Genomic DNA, 14,667 nt, shown 5'->3' with positions numbered 1-14,667 from the left:
CGTATTGCATGCTCATCTAGTTTTATTGCATGCTTTGTACACAAAATGAAAGTCCCTGTGGTCATCAATCCTCTCGTCTCGAAGACAGATGGTCTGTCAATTAATGTAGCCTGATTCGTTAGAGCTAATTGACCATTTCATACAGTGTACGTACTAATGTCCTGGAGAGAAGTTAACATGTTAAGTAGCAACAGTGACTCGGGACTGACTGGTTTTCATCATTACATTTTAGGTTACATTTTGTAAAGACAAAATAACAAATGGTACAAGTGACTCATTTTCATATGAAAAGTGAAATGTCCACAGTTTTTTATTGACTCTGACAAGTGTTTCTTTCATCAACAAATTACAAAAGAACAGCAATAAACATTACCTGGAGAGAAGATGCTCTCCTTACAACCCATTTGGTATGCGTAATCTCTCCTCCGAATTAGATATTCCTCTCTAGAATACAAGTATAAGTTAAAGCAACTTGATGTACATGCTCTGTCATGATGATCATTTGCCTCAAAGTTCATGAAAAGTGTATGTCAAAGTTTCATGACACGCACTCTTCACACTCGCTTTTCTGGCTGAAAGGCAGAGGATACAAAAACAGAGACTGGGATCTAAGTTCTTGGCCAGTGCTTGTACGTTGATAAGTAACATGTACATCGCACAACCGCATGGGGTAGTGGTTCAAGCACGAAATGTAAATTGAAAGCGGTTCAGTTCACTGCAATGTTCACCGCAATGTGGCGCTTTGCACAAATTGTTAACAGTGGGTTGTGGTTATCAGGCGAGAGTTTGGCAGCAAATCTCGTGCAGTCATCACCTCAGTGGAGAGGCTCTGATTTTTATGGTCAAATTCCTACTGGACCACATGTGACCATAGAAAGTACCTGTACGGATCAGTTAAACCCACTTGGTGTGCAGTGAGCAGTTACAGGTCTAGGTGGAGGGTTTACCAAGTCTGCAATCCAAAATAATGGTTTGAAGCCAAACATTCTTTTAGAATTTCAGACTTCAGAATGAAATACATTTACTCATTCCACAGACAACCTATCTTTTTTTTTTTTTTTTTTTGGGGGGGGGGGGCTAGCCTGTGATGTTCCTTTTTAATAGACTTCTTTTGCTGTTTTGTTTTTCAGTTTTGCATGCTTGGCTTGGCAGTACAACTGCCGTTATCGAGGTGGGAAATTTCCCTTCGAAAAACATGAGGATCTGAATGTTCTCAAGTACATACCTTGCCAATATGAGGTAACAAACATGTGCATGGCTCTTTATAGGTTATGAATCAACCAGAGATGTAAATGTTTGCACTCTGTTGGACTTTTACAATAAGCTGTATCACCTTTACTTTAAACACACAACGAATGGGCTATAGGTGTTAGATTATTTGAGTTGGGATTCAGGGTATGAATAGTTTCACAAACATGTATTTGTATACATGTATATACAGTGGAACCTTGTAATAAAGAGGTTGGTTTTATAACAAAAACCCTCTTATAACAAGGTGATTTTGTATGTCCCAACTCTTATATTTCCCATTTTGTACCTGAAATAGTGAGAAACCTGATAAGAAAAGGTAATTGTCATGGTTTTTAGGTCCTCGTTATTACGAGACTCCCCAGTACATGTATTGTACATGTACTTCCTTCATGTGCTGTTTGTAAGAATAGCTTAAAGGGATGGCACAGTATTGGTGGAGATGAGAATTGGGCTTTGAACTTTTTGCAAGATACCAAGAAAACGCTTATGATATAGTACAGAGCATACTATTTTAAGAGCAATTCAAAGTTTATTTGACGAAAATCGGGTTTGGAATGACTGAAACATCCAAAAAAAAAAGTTAAAACAAAGCGATCGTAATAAAGTATGGGTCCCACACTTTATTATGATCGCTCTTTTTTTTGATATCTCAGCCATTTCAAAACCAATTTTCATCAAATAAACGTTGAATTCCTCATAGAATTACATGCTCTTTCATATTTCATAAGAGGTTTGTCATTTTCTCACCAAGAAATGTTAGAAACCGGAAATTAGGTCTCAACCAAAACTATACGATCCCTTTAATCTGAGAGCCTCACATAGATCATTAGAATCTGGTGACATTTTGACCCATTCCGGACACGTAATCATCTTGAGTACAGTCACCGTCGATCGACCTTCTCCCCAAAACATATCCATGTTTTTCTGCTATTAGAAGCAAGCAGACAGAAAACAAAAACAGACTGCTATTTCACCAAAGTCTTATCCATTACCATTCACTTGCTATGGTAAAGCACAATATGTGGACATTCCACATTCAAACCTCCATGCTGGTCCTTTGCCGAGAGGTCAAACAAACAAACTACAGCATATGTCAGACACACGCATCAATTCTACTAGTTACTCAACAATCCACTAATATTTTACATTCTTACATCACGTTGGGAAATGTACAAAGAGAGTATGAGAGAATAAAGATGAGTAGACGGGACCACATGTGGTAGGAATCATGCTATCGACGCGAGGTAGTCCTTGACCTCCGAGGGCAGTAGTCTCCTGAATCCAGACTCGTTGCAAATCCCTATCTCAATGTTGTCCTCATTCATCTGGCCCTCAAAGCTCTCCTGCAGTAAAAAGGGATGAAAATAATCATCACTGGATGTAAGACTGCATTCAAACTCTACGAGAAAACTCACTTTTGTATGAGAGAAAAGTGTTCATTCCACTACATGTATAAAATCATAACAGGACATACATTGTATGCAATATTGCTGTTGTTGGGGGGGGGGGGGGGGTTGTCTTTTTGTATAGAAACATGTGGCATATGCCATTTAACTCTTTATGTGCCATGGTGGAAACCCCCTGTGTGCCACGTTATTCTGAGACACGAAGGTAGTCATGCTTTGAGAAAGAATTCTGTTTTTCCAATTTGTATAACTTCTACAAATTTCTGTTAAGATGGGCGAAATAGCAGGCAAAGTTAAAGAGGAACGCCAGGCTTTGTTTCGATATAAATTGTATGCCGACTCTATTTTCATTTTTTTCTTTTAATGACCAGTTGCTACATTACTATAAAGGCATGACTTTTGCACATTAAACCGTGACAGAAACATAGAATGTACGAGTAAATCTAGTTGGGAACATCGCTTGATAGTCGTTCACCACATAGAATGCAAGCCGTATATGAGAGGAACAAAAGCACGAGAAACGCTTTCATTGTGCCGCGGGATTAGCAGTAATTAGCGGTTTATCGATCGGTCTTGGCGGCTTTGTTTGTTGAGCAGAATATGCGAAGTTGGCACGCCGTCGACTGAGTCGGACGTGCGAACGTGGCACATAAAGAGTTAAGTGTATTACCTCATCATGATCATTTCAGCAAAGACTGGATAAATGCTATGGCATATGACTCTGAGTATAACATAAAACAAAGCAGATCTTCTTTGACAGACTGTGACTTCAATACTTGTGCACTCCTGTTATAACACACACAGTTATATAATAAAATCTTGGATACAACGAAGTAAAATTTGGGTCCCCAAATTATCATCTATATAATCCTTATACTACACTTTGTTTGTACAGCTATAATGAAATTTCAACATAAGGAAAGAAAACTGCCCCCAATGAGGACTTTGTCAGAACAAGAGACTCCTGTACCACTTGTGTACAGCAGCTGCTTGAAGACTTCAAGTTTCACATCTTTAAAGGCATAATTTACTATTTGCAGATGAAACAAAAGCCCAGCATTAGTGCTTTAAAATAGTTAAAAAATGTGAGTTAGGGATAGAAACAACCACTTTAAAAATTCGAATCCGTATAATCAATGTTAAGTATTGTTAAATACACAAAATGTGAACAATGGTTATAATAAAAATGTTTCCAGGCTAAACTGTGTACAGTTATGGTTTATTGAGAAAAATAGTGATATCTCCTTATACTTTAGGCTTTATTGCAAAAATTTTATACGGTAGGATGATTTGTGATAAAACAGACCTACACATATGCATCAAATATACGCGGTAATATCTTGAACATTTTTTAAATCAATGCTCCCAGAGGTAAATGGGACCTTTAACATATCACTGCAATGCCACTGTGGTAACTGACCTATCATAAACAGAGTAATCATGAAAGGCTGCCCCCTCCTAAAACACATTCATCCATGAAAATTATGCTCAGCACATCTGTGCAAGTCTGTTCTAGATATTGCTGATCCACACAATCCAGAATACAGTACATGGAAATGCACCACGTCAGAAATTGATGCAATTTACTTTTCAAAACTTACCACAGCTGTAAAAACTACCATTGTATTCAATCCAAATATAACTTGTGAGAGGATTTTTACCTTGAGCGTGAGGATGGCAGTGTGGACAGCATCTTCCAGCTCCATATCTCCGTTGTACCTCTTCTCCAGGAATGTCTTGCCGCTGATGTGGTTCTTACCCATAGCCGTGGCCTTCCAGGGGAAGTACGCCCCTGATGGGTCGCACTGGAACAGGTAGGGGCGCGCCTCATCCTCATCCCATCCGGCTACCAACAGGGACACTCCGAAGGGCCTTACACCACTGCAAGGGGTTTGAAGGGGCAGGTACACACATGATTTTGGGGACAATGTGTTGTTTTGGACTAGGCCGAGGCATTAGGTATACAAGATCAGAGTTAACATTTGCATGCATTGTTAAATTCACAAGTACTTCTTGACTCGCAAAACTTGCGAAAATAAAATCCTTATGAAATAAAAGCATATACAGTAGTCATCTATCAAATAAGTTTCACAGACTCTTCAATTTGATAACTAACAAAACAACACCTAAGCTCTTACATAGCTGTCAACCTGATTGTGTGTGTGTGCGCATTCATTCACCTTACAGAGCTATGCATCAGTAAAATTCTTTGATCAAAATTGTTCAGATACAACATCCATGCACGGTCATGATAAAGGCACAGCCTTTATCACACAGGCAGCAGACATTTGTTTTGCAAGAGATTGTGGTATTCAGCAGACATATATCAATAGTATCACCAAACCATGATTTCTTACTCTACGTGGGCTTGAAAGTAGTAACTCACCCTTTCTGTGTGTACTCTTGCATAACAGATGCCACCCTCTGGACCAGCTGAGATGTGGGAATCTGTTCCTGGTACATGCGGAAGTAGCTCTGGGCCAGTTTCCTTGCTTGCTTCACCATCAGTCTGTCAATCAAAGTCCACAAATTAACGGAGTATTAACATACAAGTACATTACAGGTGCACATCTATCTATGAGGTTTACTCTTTAGGCATTACCTTTGGTGAAGTAAATATTCTCTCACAAATATGTTATCGTTCCCAGTGGTTAACTACAGAAGGTCAGTATATCGTGTGGCGTAAATCAATTTTACTCGATTCCTTTGCAGACAACTTCAAAGGACATTATTTGATTATTCCTTCTTTTCTTTTCTTTTTCTTTGGTCTTAACCAGATAAAACCAGAATACAGAGTTAGCATGCTTTAATCATAGCTCCAATACACAAAGATGCAATTCAAATTCTCAGGGTGAACTGAAAACATTAAAAACCTGATCACGTACAAACCAAAACTTGAAACCTTTCACACACTGTCTTTGCCTGAGGAATTGCTAACACTCAGAAAAAGAAGAAACAAACTACAGATTTTGTTTGACATTGCAAAAAAAATGGGTAAAATGCCACACACACTCCCTTTGGGCATTGAGTAGATGACAATATCAGTAAAACTTGAACAATATTTCATTCTTCTCAACTAGGTAACAGTTACTGGGGTAGAAGGCATCAGCATCAGATGTGTATACTATCAAAGCTACCCTTTCAACAGCCCAACTCTAAAAAAAAAAACAACAACACACCAAACAAACAAACAAACAAACAAACACAACAAAGAAGGAAAGTGCTTCATTTTTCTTCCAGGAAAAAGAATTTAGAATCTTATAATTTAGTAACTACAGGATGGTAAACTGAATGTGGAGAGAAATCATGCAATGTGGCACACCTCATACCAGGATTGGAAAATAAATGGCACTGGACAATGAAATACAGTGTATACTGTACAGTATGTGAGAATGGTTGTACCTGTAGTCTGGCCCCATGCCACTATACACCATGCCAATATTCTTTGTGATGACTTCTACTTTGTGGACGCTCTGCTCCTCGTACAGGACAGATTTCTGCTTCTTCTCAGTTGCTATGACAACTCCATTGGATGCCTTGATGCCCACTGACGGAGCTCCAGCAGCAACAGCATTCAAGGCATACTCAATCTGGACAAGTTTACCTGATGGACTGAAATGTCAACACATCCCATTAAATAATGCAGGTTTCGCACAACTTAAGTGAAAGATGCGATGAACCATACCTTTAACTAATAATCTGACAATACATGTATGTGTGCATAAGATTTCCTATGGCTACATATACACATGTACACTGTAAGCAATCGCTAATGTCAATGAAACCTACATTGATTTACAATCCAGAAAAAGAAAGTTTAGAACCTGAGCTGAGTAGACCTTATAAGCCTATGAATTGAAAATAAAAAATCACTCTGATTACCTGTTAAGCTACATCCAGTCAAAAATGAATTACATTTTAGTATCAAAATATATGCTACACACAGAAAAACATATTCACTGCATTAGAGAATTGGGCACTAATGTACTTTCATATCCATGTGGTGTAAAAACAATGTATCTCAAATTCCACTGAACCAAATAATTGCAGGAAAATTACAGGATATACTTAATAGCTGATTTCTAATTACTCACATGTGAGATGTTCATTTAAACCAAATCCGTTTTCAGAAAGCGTCAATATCAACATCAACTTTCAAGTCGTCGCTCAAAACAAACTCTAAATCTTAGCGAGATACATGTATCGTGGCGCACATTGCCTGCACTATCTAGAACTGAAGTTAGCTGCCTAATTAATATGAGAACGCCATAAAGGGACTCAACGCAGGAGCTAAAAAATAAGTGTGCAAGGATTGTAGCACGTCGAAAGAAGTCTGTGTTAGTGTTATTGAGAAATGCATGTTTGTGTGTCACTGTGTCCGTCTGTGTGGTCTAATGCGATCTAGGATTACAATGTGCACTGTAGGAACTGCATTTCTCATCCAACTTCATTCAAGTTGCCATAATCATTTGAACACTGAGATTTTGCTCCTAGCAACTTCAAAGATTTGTTGCATTTAATACTCTAACTTCAGTTTCAGATTGTGCAGGCAGCGTACGCACGCAGTGATCATTCACGAAGAGCTAACGTAACAGTGTAAGAGTGAGTTGTTTCAAGTGACAACATGAGAGTCAGTGACCAAATGTCGATATTCATGATATTGACACTTCCCGATGGCAATATGCGATATATAACCAGTTTTGTTCAAATTTACTTAAGTGCTTGATGAAAATAAGCTATTACGTATATCCTGGGATTTTGGTGTAATTTGGGCCTCCGGAATTTGAGATATCTATACGGATTCGAAAGTACATCAGCGCTGCGCTGTGAGAATTGCTATTATCCATCACCACACAATCAATGACAATTGCAACAACTAGATGAACAAATGGGACTAAGGCTCTTGAGCCCATGACTTAGCATTCTAGCCGACATTATGTGTGCAAATATACTCATATTACTAAACAAACTCATGTAATGCTAGTATTAATACTTCAAGGTGTTAATGATTCACATAGTTACCTGAAAGTTGTCAGTGAAAAGCTGTACTGTTCTGTCATTGTGGTGATTTTAGTCACAAAATTGCAAAGCAGAGCAGATAATCTCGGCTTCAGCTCACGTTATTGAATACCGAATGCCTCTCGTCGTCTCCTCACGCTCGAACAGATAAGTCGACTAGTGTTGTATTCGCCCCTTTGTTGAGCCACACGTATTCATCGAAACTCGCCCCTAAAAGATTGAAATACACTGTAATGAACTTTCAAATACTGACATTGAAAAAAGAGCAGCGGGTGCACGGATATCTTAGAATGACACCCCCTCCCCCCTCAAAAAAAAAGAAAAGAAAAGAAAGTAGATAAGCAGGCAACACATTAGTGAGTGAAACTGAAATCTTTTCAATGAGATAAGGCAGAATCTTGAACACCATTCATTATTTATTTTATACAACACAGTCATGCATCGGACATCAATTTAATCTTTTATTGTGTGGTCATGGCCTGAGGACAACATGAACAATTAATTACCATTTCGTCATGACATGGCGAACTGGGGACCTTGGGATTGATAGATAACCTACAGAGTAATTTATTGCATGCAAGCAGTGGATCGGGGGGAGGGGGCACCTGAAGGATGCGTGCTCAACCTTTAAATTTTCTTTAAAAAAGAAATTTAAAAAGAGAAAAGAAAATGAAAGGGCCAAGTATAGGCCGCACCCTCTTTTATTCTTTATCGCAGTCACACCAGAAAATTGCGCTGGACCCCCCCCCCCCCTTTTTTTTTGCTTGTCAGCTGATCAAACCCAGAAGTGGCACCAGAAATATTCTTTTTTTTTTTGCGCCACCCCCCCCCCCTAATACAGAATTCCTGGATATGCCTCTGTACAACACGATCCGTTGACACCATGGTATGCTATCGCACTATTAAACTGAATGCTTGATGAAAGTGTATTATCTTTAGCAATGTCATGTGATAAGTAGTCAACAAATGTTAGTATCTAGTTTGATATTTGTAGTTGATGATATAATAAGAATGTATTTTTTAAAGATTTTGCATAAAACACCCTTTTTTGCCATAATAATAAAAATGCAACCGGCACGGTCATGTGAACCAAGTGATCAATGAGTGCAATATATGCAGACAGATTTTTGCAAGGTGTCATTAACAGTAATCACAACCTTCTAAACTCTGTAGTAATGGTCAGAATGTCTCTCTTAATTAACATCTACTTCCGTATTTCCTCGAATTTTGGATATCTCCTATTAAAGTTGCTATACTGCACCTTTCTTATTAGGTATACAATTTTACTAGAGCAGTCACTGAATTGCAAAGTTACATTCGGACAGTGCAGCGGCCATTGCATGCGCCGTGACAGTACATTTTACTAAAACAACGCATTGACTGGTAAGGAGGGCATCAAAAAAAAATGGTCAGTGAGCTAAGACACCTCATTAGCTCAGCTGAAATGCTTGGATGTTCTTTAATCTCTATTTTATATCACGATTTCACATCGGTTGAAGTTGAACACTAATTTTTTCTTTCACTCTTTGAATTTGATGGCCATACAGATAGATGAACAGATAAATAAAAAAACTTGTTCAGAGGGTAATCATGCCCATTTGTCACTGTTTTATTGCTGTTTTTACCGAAAAGCTTTCAGTTTGAAAAGTCCGAGAGTGTGTATGAGCTCTAAGGGTATCTTGGAGTAAATGCTGAGATGAGAGTTGTTTTGAAGAACGATGAGGGGGAAAAAAGAGCAACAATGTTGCCATTCGGTTTCTATACAGCCTGTCTTATCCCCTCCCCTCCCCTAAAAGAGACTAAAACAAAGAAATCTTGGATTTTTAGCTTCATCTCACAAGGATGAAAAAGAGGAATATAGATGTTGATATTCAAAAGCGATATTGCACAAGCACTTGTGGCGCACCGTCCATAGGACGAAATTGAATAGGTTCCTCCCTGTCTCTTACTGTAGTACAATACTGTACATGTATTTTGTGTCTCTCTCTCGGTCTCTCTCATTTCAAAATGGCGACCAACATGCTGAGAAACGTGAGCTCAACCTTGAGGGTTATCTTTAATAGATTTAACGCCACAGTGGGAGACATTATCGAAAAGAATATGATCAGACTTGGTAAGTTTAACGGAAAGTGATGAAACTCTGTAGATGAGTTGATCTTCAATGTTGTATGTCTAGCTAGTTTGCTTGCCTCTGTGTTCAACTTGCCGTCGAAAGTTAATCACTTGTTAATAGTCCCACATGCTAACATTTGTGTATTGTCTAGCGTGTAAGAGCGCTCTTGTCTTTGCCCTTTGCTTCAAATAGCCTTGAATGTCATTTGTCAGTTGTCAATTGTCATCATGTTGCTAGCGTTGAGCTATTTGTTATCATTGCTAATAAGGGTAAGTTAAAATTTTATTGGAGAGGACTTGCAAATGCAATGGTAACAAATATTAAAGGCATAATTTACCATTTGCAGATGAAAGCATTAGTGCTTTAAAATAGTTCTAAAATGTGAGTTAGGGATAGAAACAACCACTGTCAAAATTTGAATCCGTATAATCGATGTTAAGTGTTGTTAAATACACGAAATGTGAACAATAGTTATAATAAAAATGTTTCCAGACTAAACCGTATACAGTTACGGTTTATTGAGAAAAACCCTGATATTTCCTTATATTTTAGGTTTTATTGCAAATATTTCATATGGTAGGATGTTTTATGATACAACAGACCTAAACATATGCATCAAATGTGATATCTTGAACATTTTTGAAATCACTGCTCCCAAAGGTAAACTGGACCTTTAAACAGTATGCAGAAAATACCAACTGTGAGCAAAGTGAGTTTTCATCTTGAGCTTGCATTGTATAGGGTAACATCCCCAGTATTCGGTCACTTAAGCTTTTTTGCAATATTTTTCAAACTAAAATAATACATACATACATCATATCTACTGCAATGTATGTGAAATATATCAAATTTCTTTAATCTCAATTTTCATTTTGTTAAATATCACACAGAATTTCACAAAATCGCAAAATACGTGTAGATACACTATATCACCTTGAAAATTCCCCAGTATACGGTCACCGCCACCAGTATTCGGTCAGGCGATATGCGCGTTCAAAGTCAATGTGTGTTCAAGGCAGCTGAAAAACGCGTGCGCGTGCTACCTTGTTGGCGCACAATTGCATCGGGGACGTTGCGGCGCCCGTTGGTGACCGAATACTGGGGACTCGGCACTTGCATTCAACCCTTGTACATGGAGACACTGTAGCGGCACATAAGGAAATTTTGCTTTTCTTTTGCGTTTTTGAGGATACCTCCCCCTCTCCTCCCCCCCCCCCCCAAAAAAAAAAAATAAATAAATAAAAAGATGATAAGGGGCACTGGCCCAACACGATATATTCATATTCATTACTAGTATGTGATCATGTCCATTCGTATTTCTCCTTTCTTACAAATCAGAGCCTGCTATTGCCGTCCCAGGGATGAGATGTTTAGAGCCAGAATCCAGCTGTCGTCAAGGTGACGAGGATGATGCTGGGACAGGTAGCAGCCTGAGAGAATTATTTGATGGCTTCCTCTGGGCTGTCCCAAAGCACAGACGCAGCATCCAGCGGAACAGAACAAGGAGGAGAGCAGTGGAAAAGCGAGTACAGTACAATGACTCACTGGTACCTTGCGAAGTCTGCGGCAACCTGAGACAAGTGGGTTATGTGTGCGGGTAAGAAAGCAGGAGAATGATGCTTCCTTCTAATTGTATAGAATACACTGCATAATGAATTTATAGTGCAGGTCTCGCCTATTCAGAGCATTAATCTCCTTGCATGCTTTAAGGATTAGAAAGCACTGGCTCTCGGTTGAAGCTCGGCAGTCTAGTGGACAGGACGCCTGTTCGGTGATCAGGAGGTCATAGGTTTGAATCCTGTTCGAGTATGTATGCCCATGATTTTCTTTGTCATGGCTGCCACTAAAACACTGGTCAATTCAGTGCTTATTTATGTCAGTGTAGGGCAATTTATCAATCAGTTGATATTATTTTGTCTGTTTGCTTTCTTTCTTTATCTATCAAAGCCAACTTGAATGTGGTTGATCTTTAGCTGTAAACAAGGTTGAATAAGTATGGTACATGTGTATTTGATAATTTGTTGTGTATTGCTCCTTTGCCAGACATTGCCTAGTGCAGATCAGGGAAGAAACCAAACAGATCCAGGACACTATGTTTGAGGAGTTGGACAGAGAGGGCGTCATTCCTGACAGAGAAAACCTGGTGCTCTATGAGGGGGAAACGCCCGGCGAACTCGATGCCAACAAGCGCCCTGTGGAGGTCAAGAGGAAGCGACCGTTGTGGTTCAGCCGAGACCTTGTGGATGATGGGACAAGATGGTAGTGTCGCTCTTCCATGTGGACTGTCCACTTTGAAACTGAACTCTGAATATTCCTCAGTCAGCTGTTGCAAGAACAAGAGACATTTGCAATCTGGCATGGGTGCATAACTGAAAATGTGTTTTACACACTCTGTTCTTCATAAGCACGAGTTTGTCAGCCATAAGAGCTCTGCAGGCTGTGAACTTGTTTTGCAATTTTTTTTTTTTTTTTTAGATCCATTACATGTAATTGTGACAGCATGTAAAAGTCACCGTACATACACATTCGTAAGCTCTGCTGACATAAATGTTTCAGAAGGCCCTTCAGCATTATGTCTTATAATATGACCACATGCAAGTGTATGTATGTACAAGTATATGTGCAGGTAATCATGTGCAGAAAACAACAGTTTTGCAGTCGATCACGTTTGCAATCTATCATATTTGATTGCACATCATACATGTCATCTCTTGAAGTAGTGTATTTTCTGTTTGAATTTCTTGTATGCATGTCATTTTGTAATGCGCAGTAGAGTATATTATTATAGTAGCTGCGCAATATAAATGTCCTTTCATTATCATTATGTGAGGGGTTGGGCTTTCTCAGTAGTTTATACCTCAAGACCCTTCTTATGCTAACGAGTTTATAGTACCTAATTTGTCTTGCCTCATGAAAAACTTTGCACTCTCATGTTTACAAAGACAGTACCGTACTACACATAGTATTTCTAGCTGTTTAAAGGTAGGGGATACCTTTTACAGACCTCCCAAAATGCAGCAAAACATTAAATATGAACCTCAGGGGACTTGTTTAGGCCACTGCTTAGAAATTTGGAAGTCAACAGTTATCTGCAATTTGAATAATGCACAAAACTCTTAACTACTCAGTAGTTCTGTGTGTCAGCCACACTTAAGCCTTTTTGTTGCAGTCTTCTGTATTTTTTTTTTATCTATAAACACAAATCTAAAAGTATAAGAGCTGATGTAATAACATTTTGTGTGGCAAGAATGTACATGTATATAGAAATGTTTGTAAGTTTTGATGAACTTTCTTCACAAAAATATGTACACGATGGACACACATGCAGTGCATGGGTCTGCAAAGGTAGCCTAGTAATGTACTGGAATTTACGATGAGCCACACCAAAATTAAATTAAAAATCTTAACGGTCAATAAAAATGTACTAAATGTTACCTTCCACTTTCAATACTTTATGGGAGTTTCTAAAATGATACTCTCTTCAACATACTGTACCACTGTATTTATACAACTCTTCATTTAAGGCATGCAAATGGGATTCCCTACCTTTAAAGCTTACTGGCATTTTTCTGATAAATATTTAAGCTTCAATGTCTCATATGAATTTCACAGTGTGACCGTAACTCGACTGCTTTGATGCGCTACTGTAACTGGTAGTCCTTTCAGTGATTGGTGTGTTTCTATACACAAGGCCCTTTTCAATGCTTTTTATCGAGTCTCTACTTGTGAAAATTTGAGTAAATAATGTACACATTGTGTATTGCAAATTCATGTATTACTTGTAATACATTTTCAGTAGAAATTGGGAATAACCACAATGTGTTGGATGTGCATTGATCTCTTTACATCCATACTAGGTTGAGAGCACTCACCTTACCATACTCCTGCAAATGTTTTACTGGCACTTGCGTAGATTTATGAAGGGTTGATGGGAAACAAGATGTACATCAATATTTAAGATTTTCTGTGACAATTAAAAACAAAACAAAAAGTATATCAAATAATAAGATTATAAAATGTACTTTGTTTTCAAGGGAACCGAGCCAGAGATATCTATTTTTCCAAACACTACTGCTACAGTTGTACTAAGGGGTTGATGTGAATTTTGTATGGAGTACTGGAATGTGTTGGCTTTGAGAGTACGTAATACATGTACATGACTTGTGTAGCAACAAATAAAGTCTAAACCCCGAATTAATCACAAAGTTGCAATTATTTGCAATCAATCGCATAGTTGCAATTTATTTGCAATCAATCGCATAGGTGCAATTGATTTGCAATTACTGTACAGTAATGGCATCTTTCTGGCTACATAATCTATTGTAACTTGCAATTTATTGCAAATTTGCAATCATGCAATTGCAAGACTTGCTATTGATTTGGGGGATTTGCAATTGATTGATTGCTACTTTTTTTGCAACAACCCATAATATTGATAAAACCTGTAAAAGACAGAATCGAGTACAATTTTTGTCAATAAATTAGCAAAAAAAAACCTCCCCTTGTAAAAACAAACAAACAAAATCATTTCTTTATCATTGCAGCTTTGACGACTGATTTCTGGTAATGAAAACATGTAAAACATTCAAATTCCGTAACCCTCTTTTAATCCAGTGTCAATTCAGTTTTCTTTGTTATGTTTGCTTGATTTTAACTCTCTTTTGTGAAGTCATCTTGAACATGATTGATGGAGTCAGATTTTCCCTTTAAAGACAAAACACGGTTCTCCGAAGGGCTCAAAATTCATCTTCAACCGTTTGGAATTTGCCTGCAATACAGTACATGTATATCGAAAGTCTCTACAACGTACCAAGAAACTAGTCTGGCGGACGCAGTTTGCCAGGAAAATAATTTTTTTTTGCAGTACATGTACGTATA

At 38.2% G+C, this 14,667-nt stretch overlaps 2 protein-coding genes across 2 annotated transcripts; one reads left to right on the top strand and one right to left on the bottom strand.

Annotated features, from left to right (window-relative positions):
* Nucleotides 1-277: 277 nt before the first annotated feature.
* Nucleotides 278-7,818, bottom strand: LOC140237473 (proteasome subunit alpha type-2-like). The gene is made up of 5 exons (XM_072317398.1): nucleotides 7,680-7,818; nucleotides 6,060-6,269; nucleotides 5,044-5,166; nucleotides 4,319-4,538; nucleotides 278-2,594 (listed from the first exon to the last, which is right to left on the bottom strand). The coding sequence occupies exons 1-5, from the start codon at nucleotides 7,715-7,717 to the stop codon at nucleotides 2,478-2,480; spliced, it is 708 nt and encodes a 235-aa protein (XP_072173499.1). The 5' UTR covers nucleotides 7,718-7,818; the 3' UTR covers nucleotides 278-2,477.
* A 1,865-nt stretch (nucleotides 7,819-9,683) lies between these two features.
* On the top strand, nucleotides 9,684-14,169 carry LOC140237604 (large ribosomal subunit protein bL32m-like). The gene is made up of 3 exons (XM_072317536.1): nucleotides 9,684-9,789; nucleotides 11,128-11,386; nucleotides 11,833-14,169. Exons 1-3 carry the CDS (start codon nucleotides 9,684-9,686, stop codon nucleotides 12,050-12,052), a joined length of 585 nt encoding a protein of 194 aa, XP_072173637.1. The 3' UTR covers nucleotides 12,053-14,169.
* The last annotated feature ends 498 nt before the right edge of the window (nucleotides 14,170-14,667 follow it).

This window comes from Diadema setosum, chromosome 14 (genome assembly GCF_964275005.1).
Source record: "Diadema setosum chromosome 14, eeDiaSeto1, whole genome shotgun sequence".
In the NCBI taxonomy this organism is placed as follows: domain Eukaryota; kingdom Metazoa; phylum Echinodermata; class Echinoidea; order Diadematoida; family Diadematidae; genus Diadema; species Diadema setosum.
Note: the sequence above shows the minus strand (reverse complement) of the source record. Positions and strands in the feature narration are given on the sequence as shown.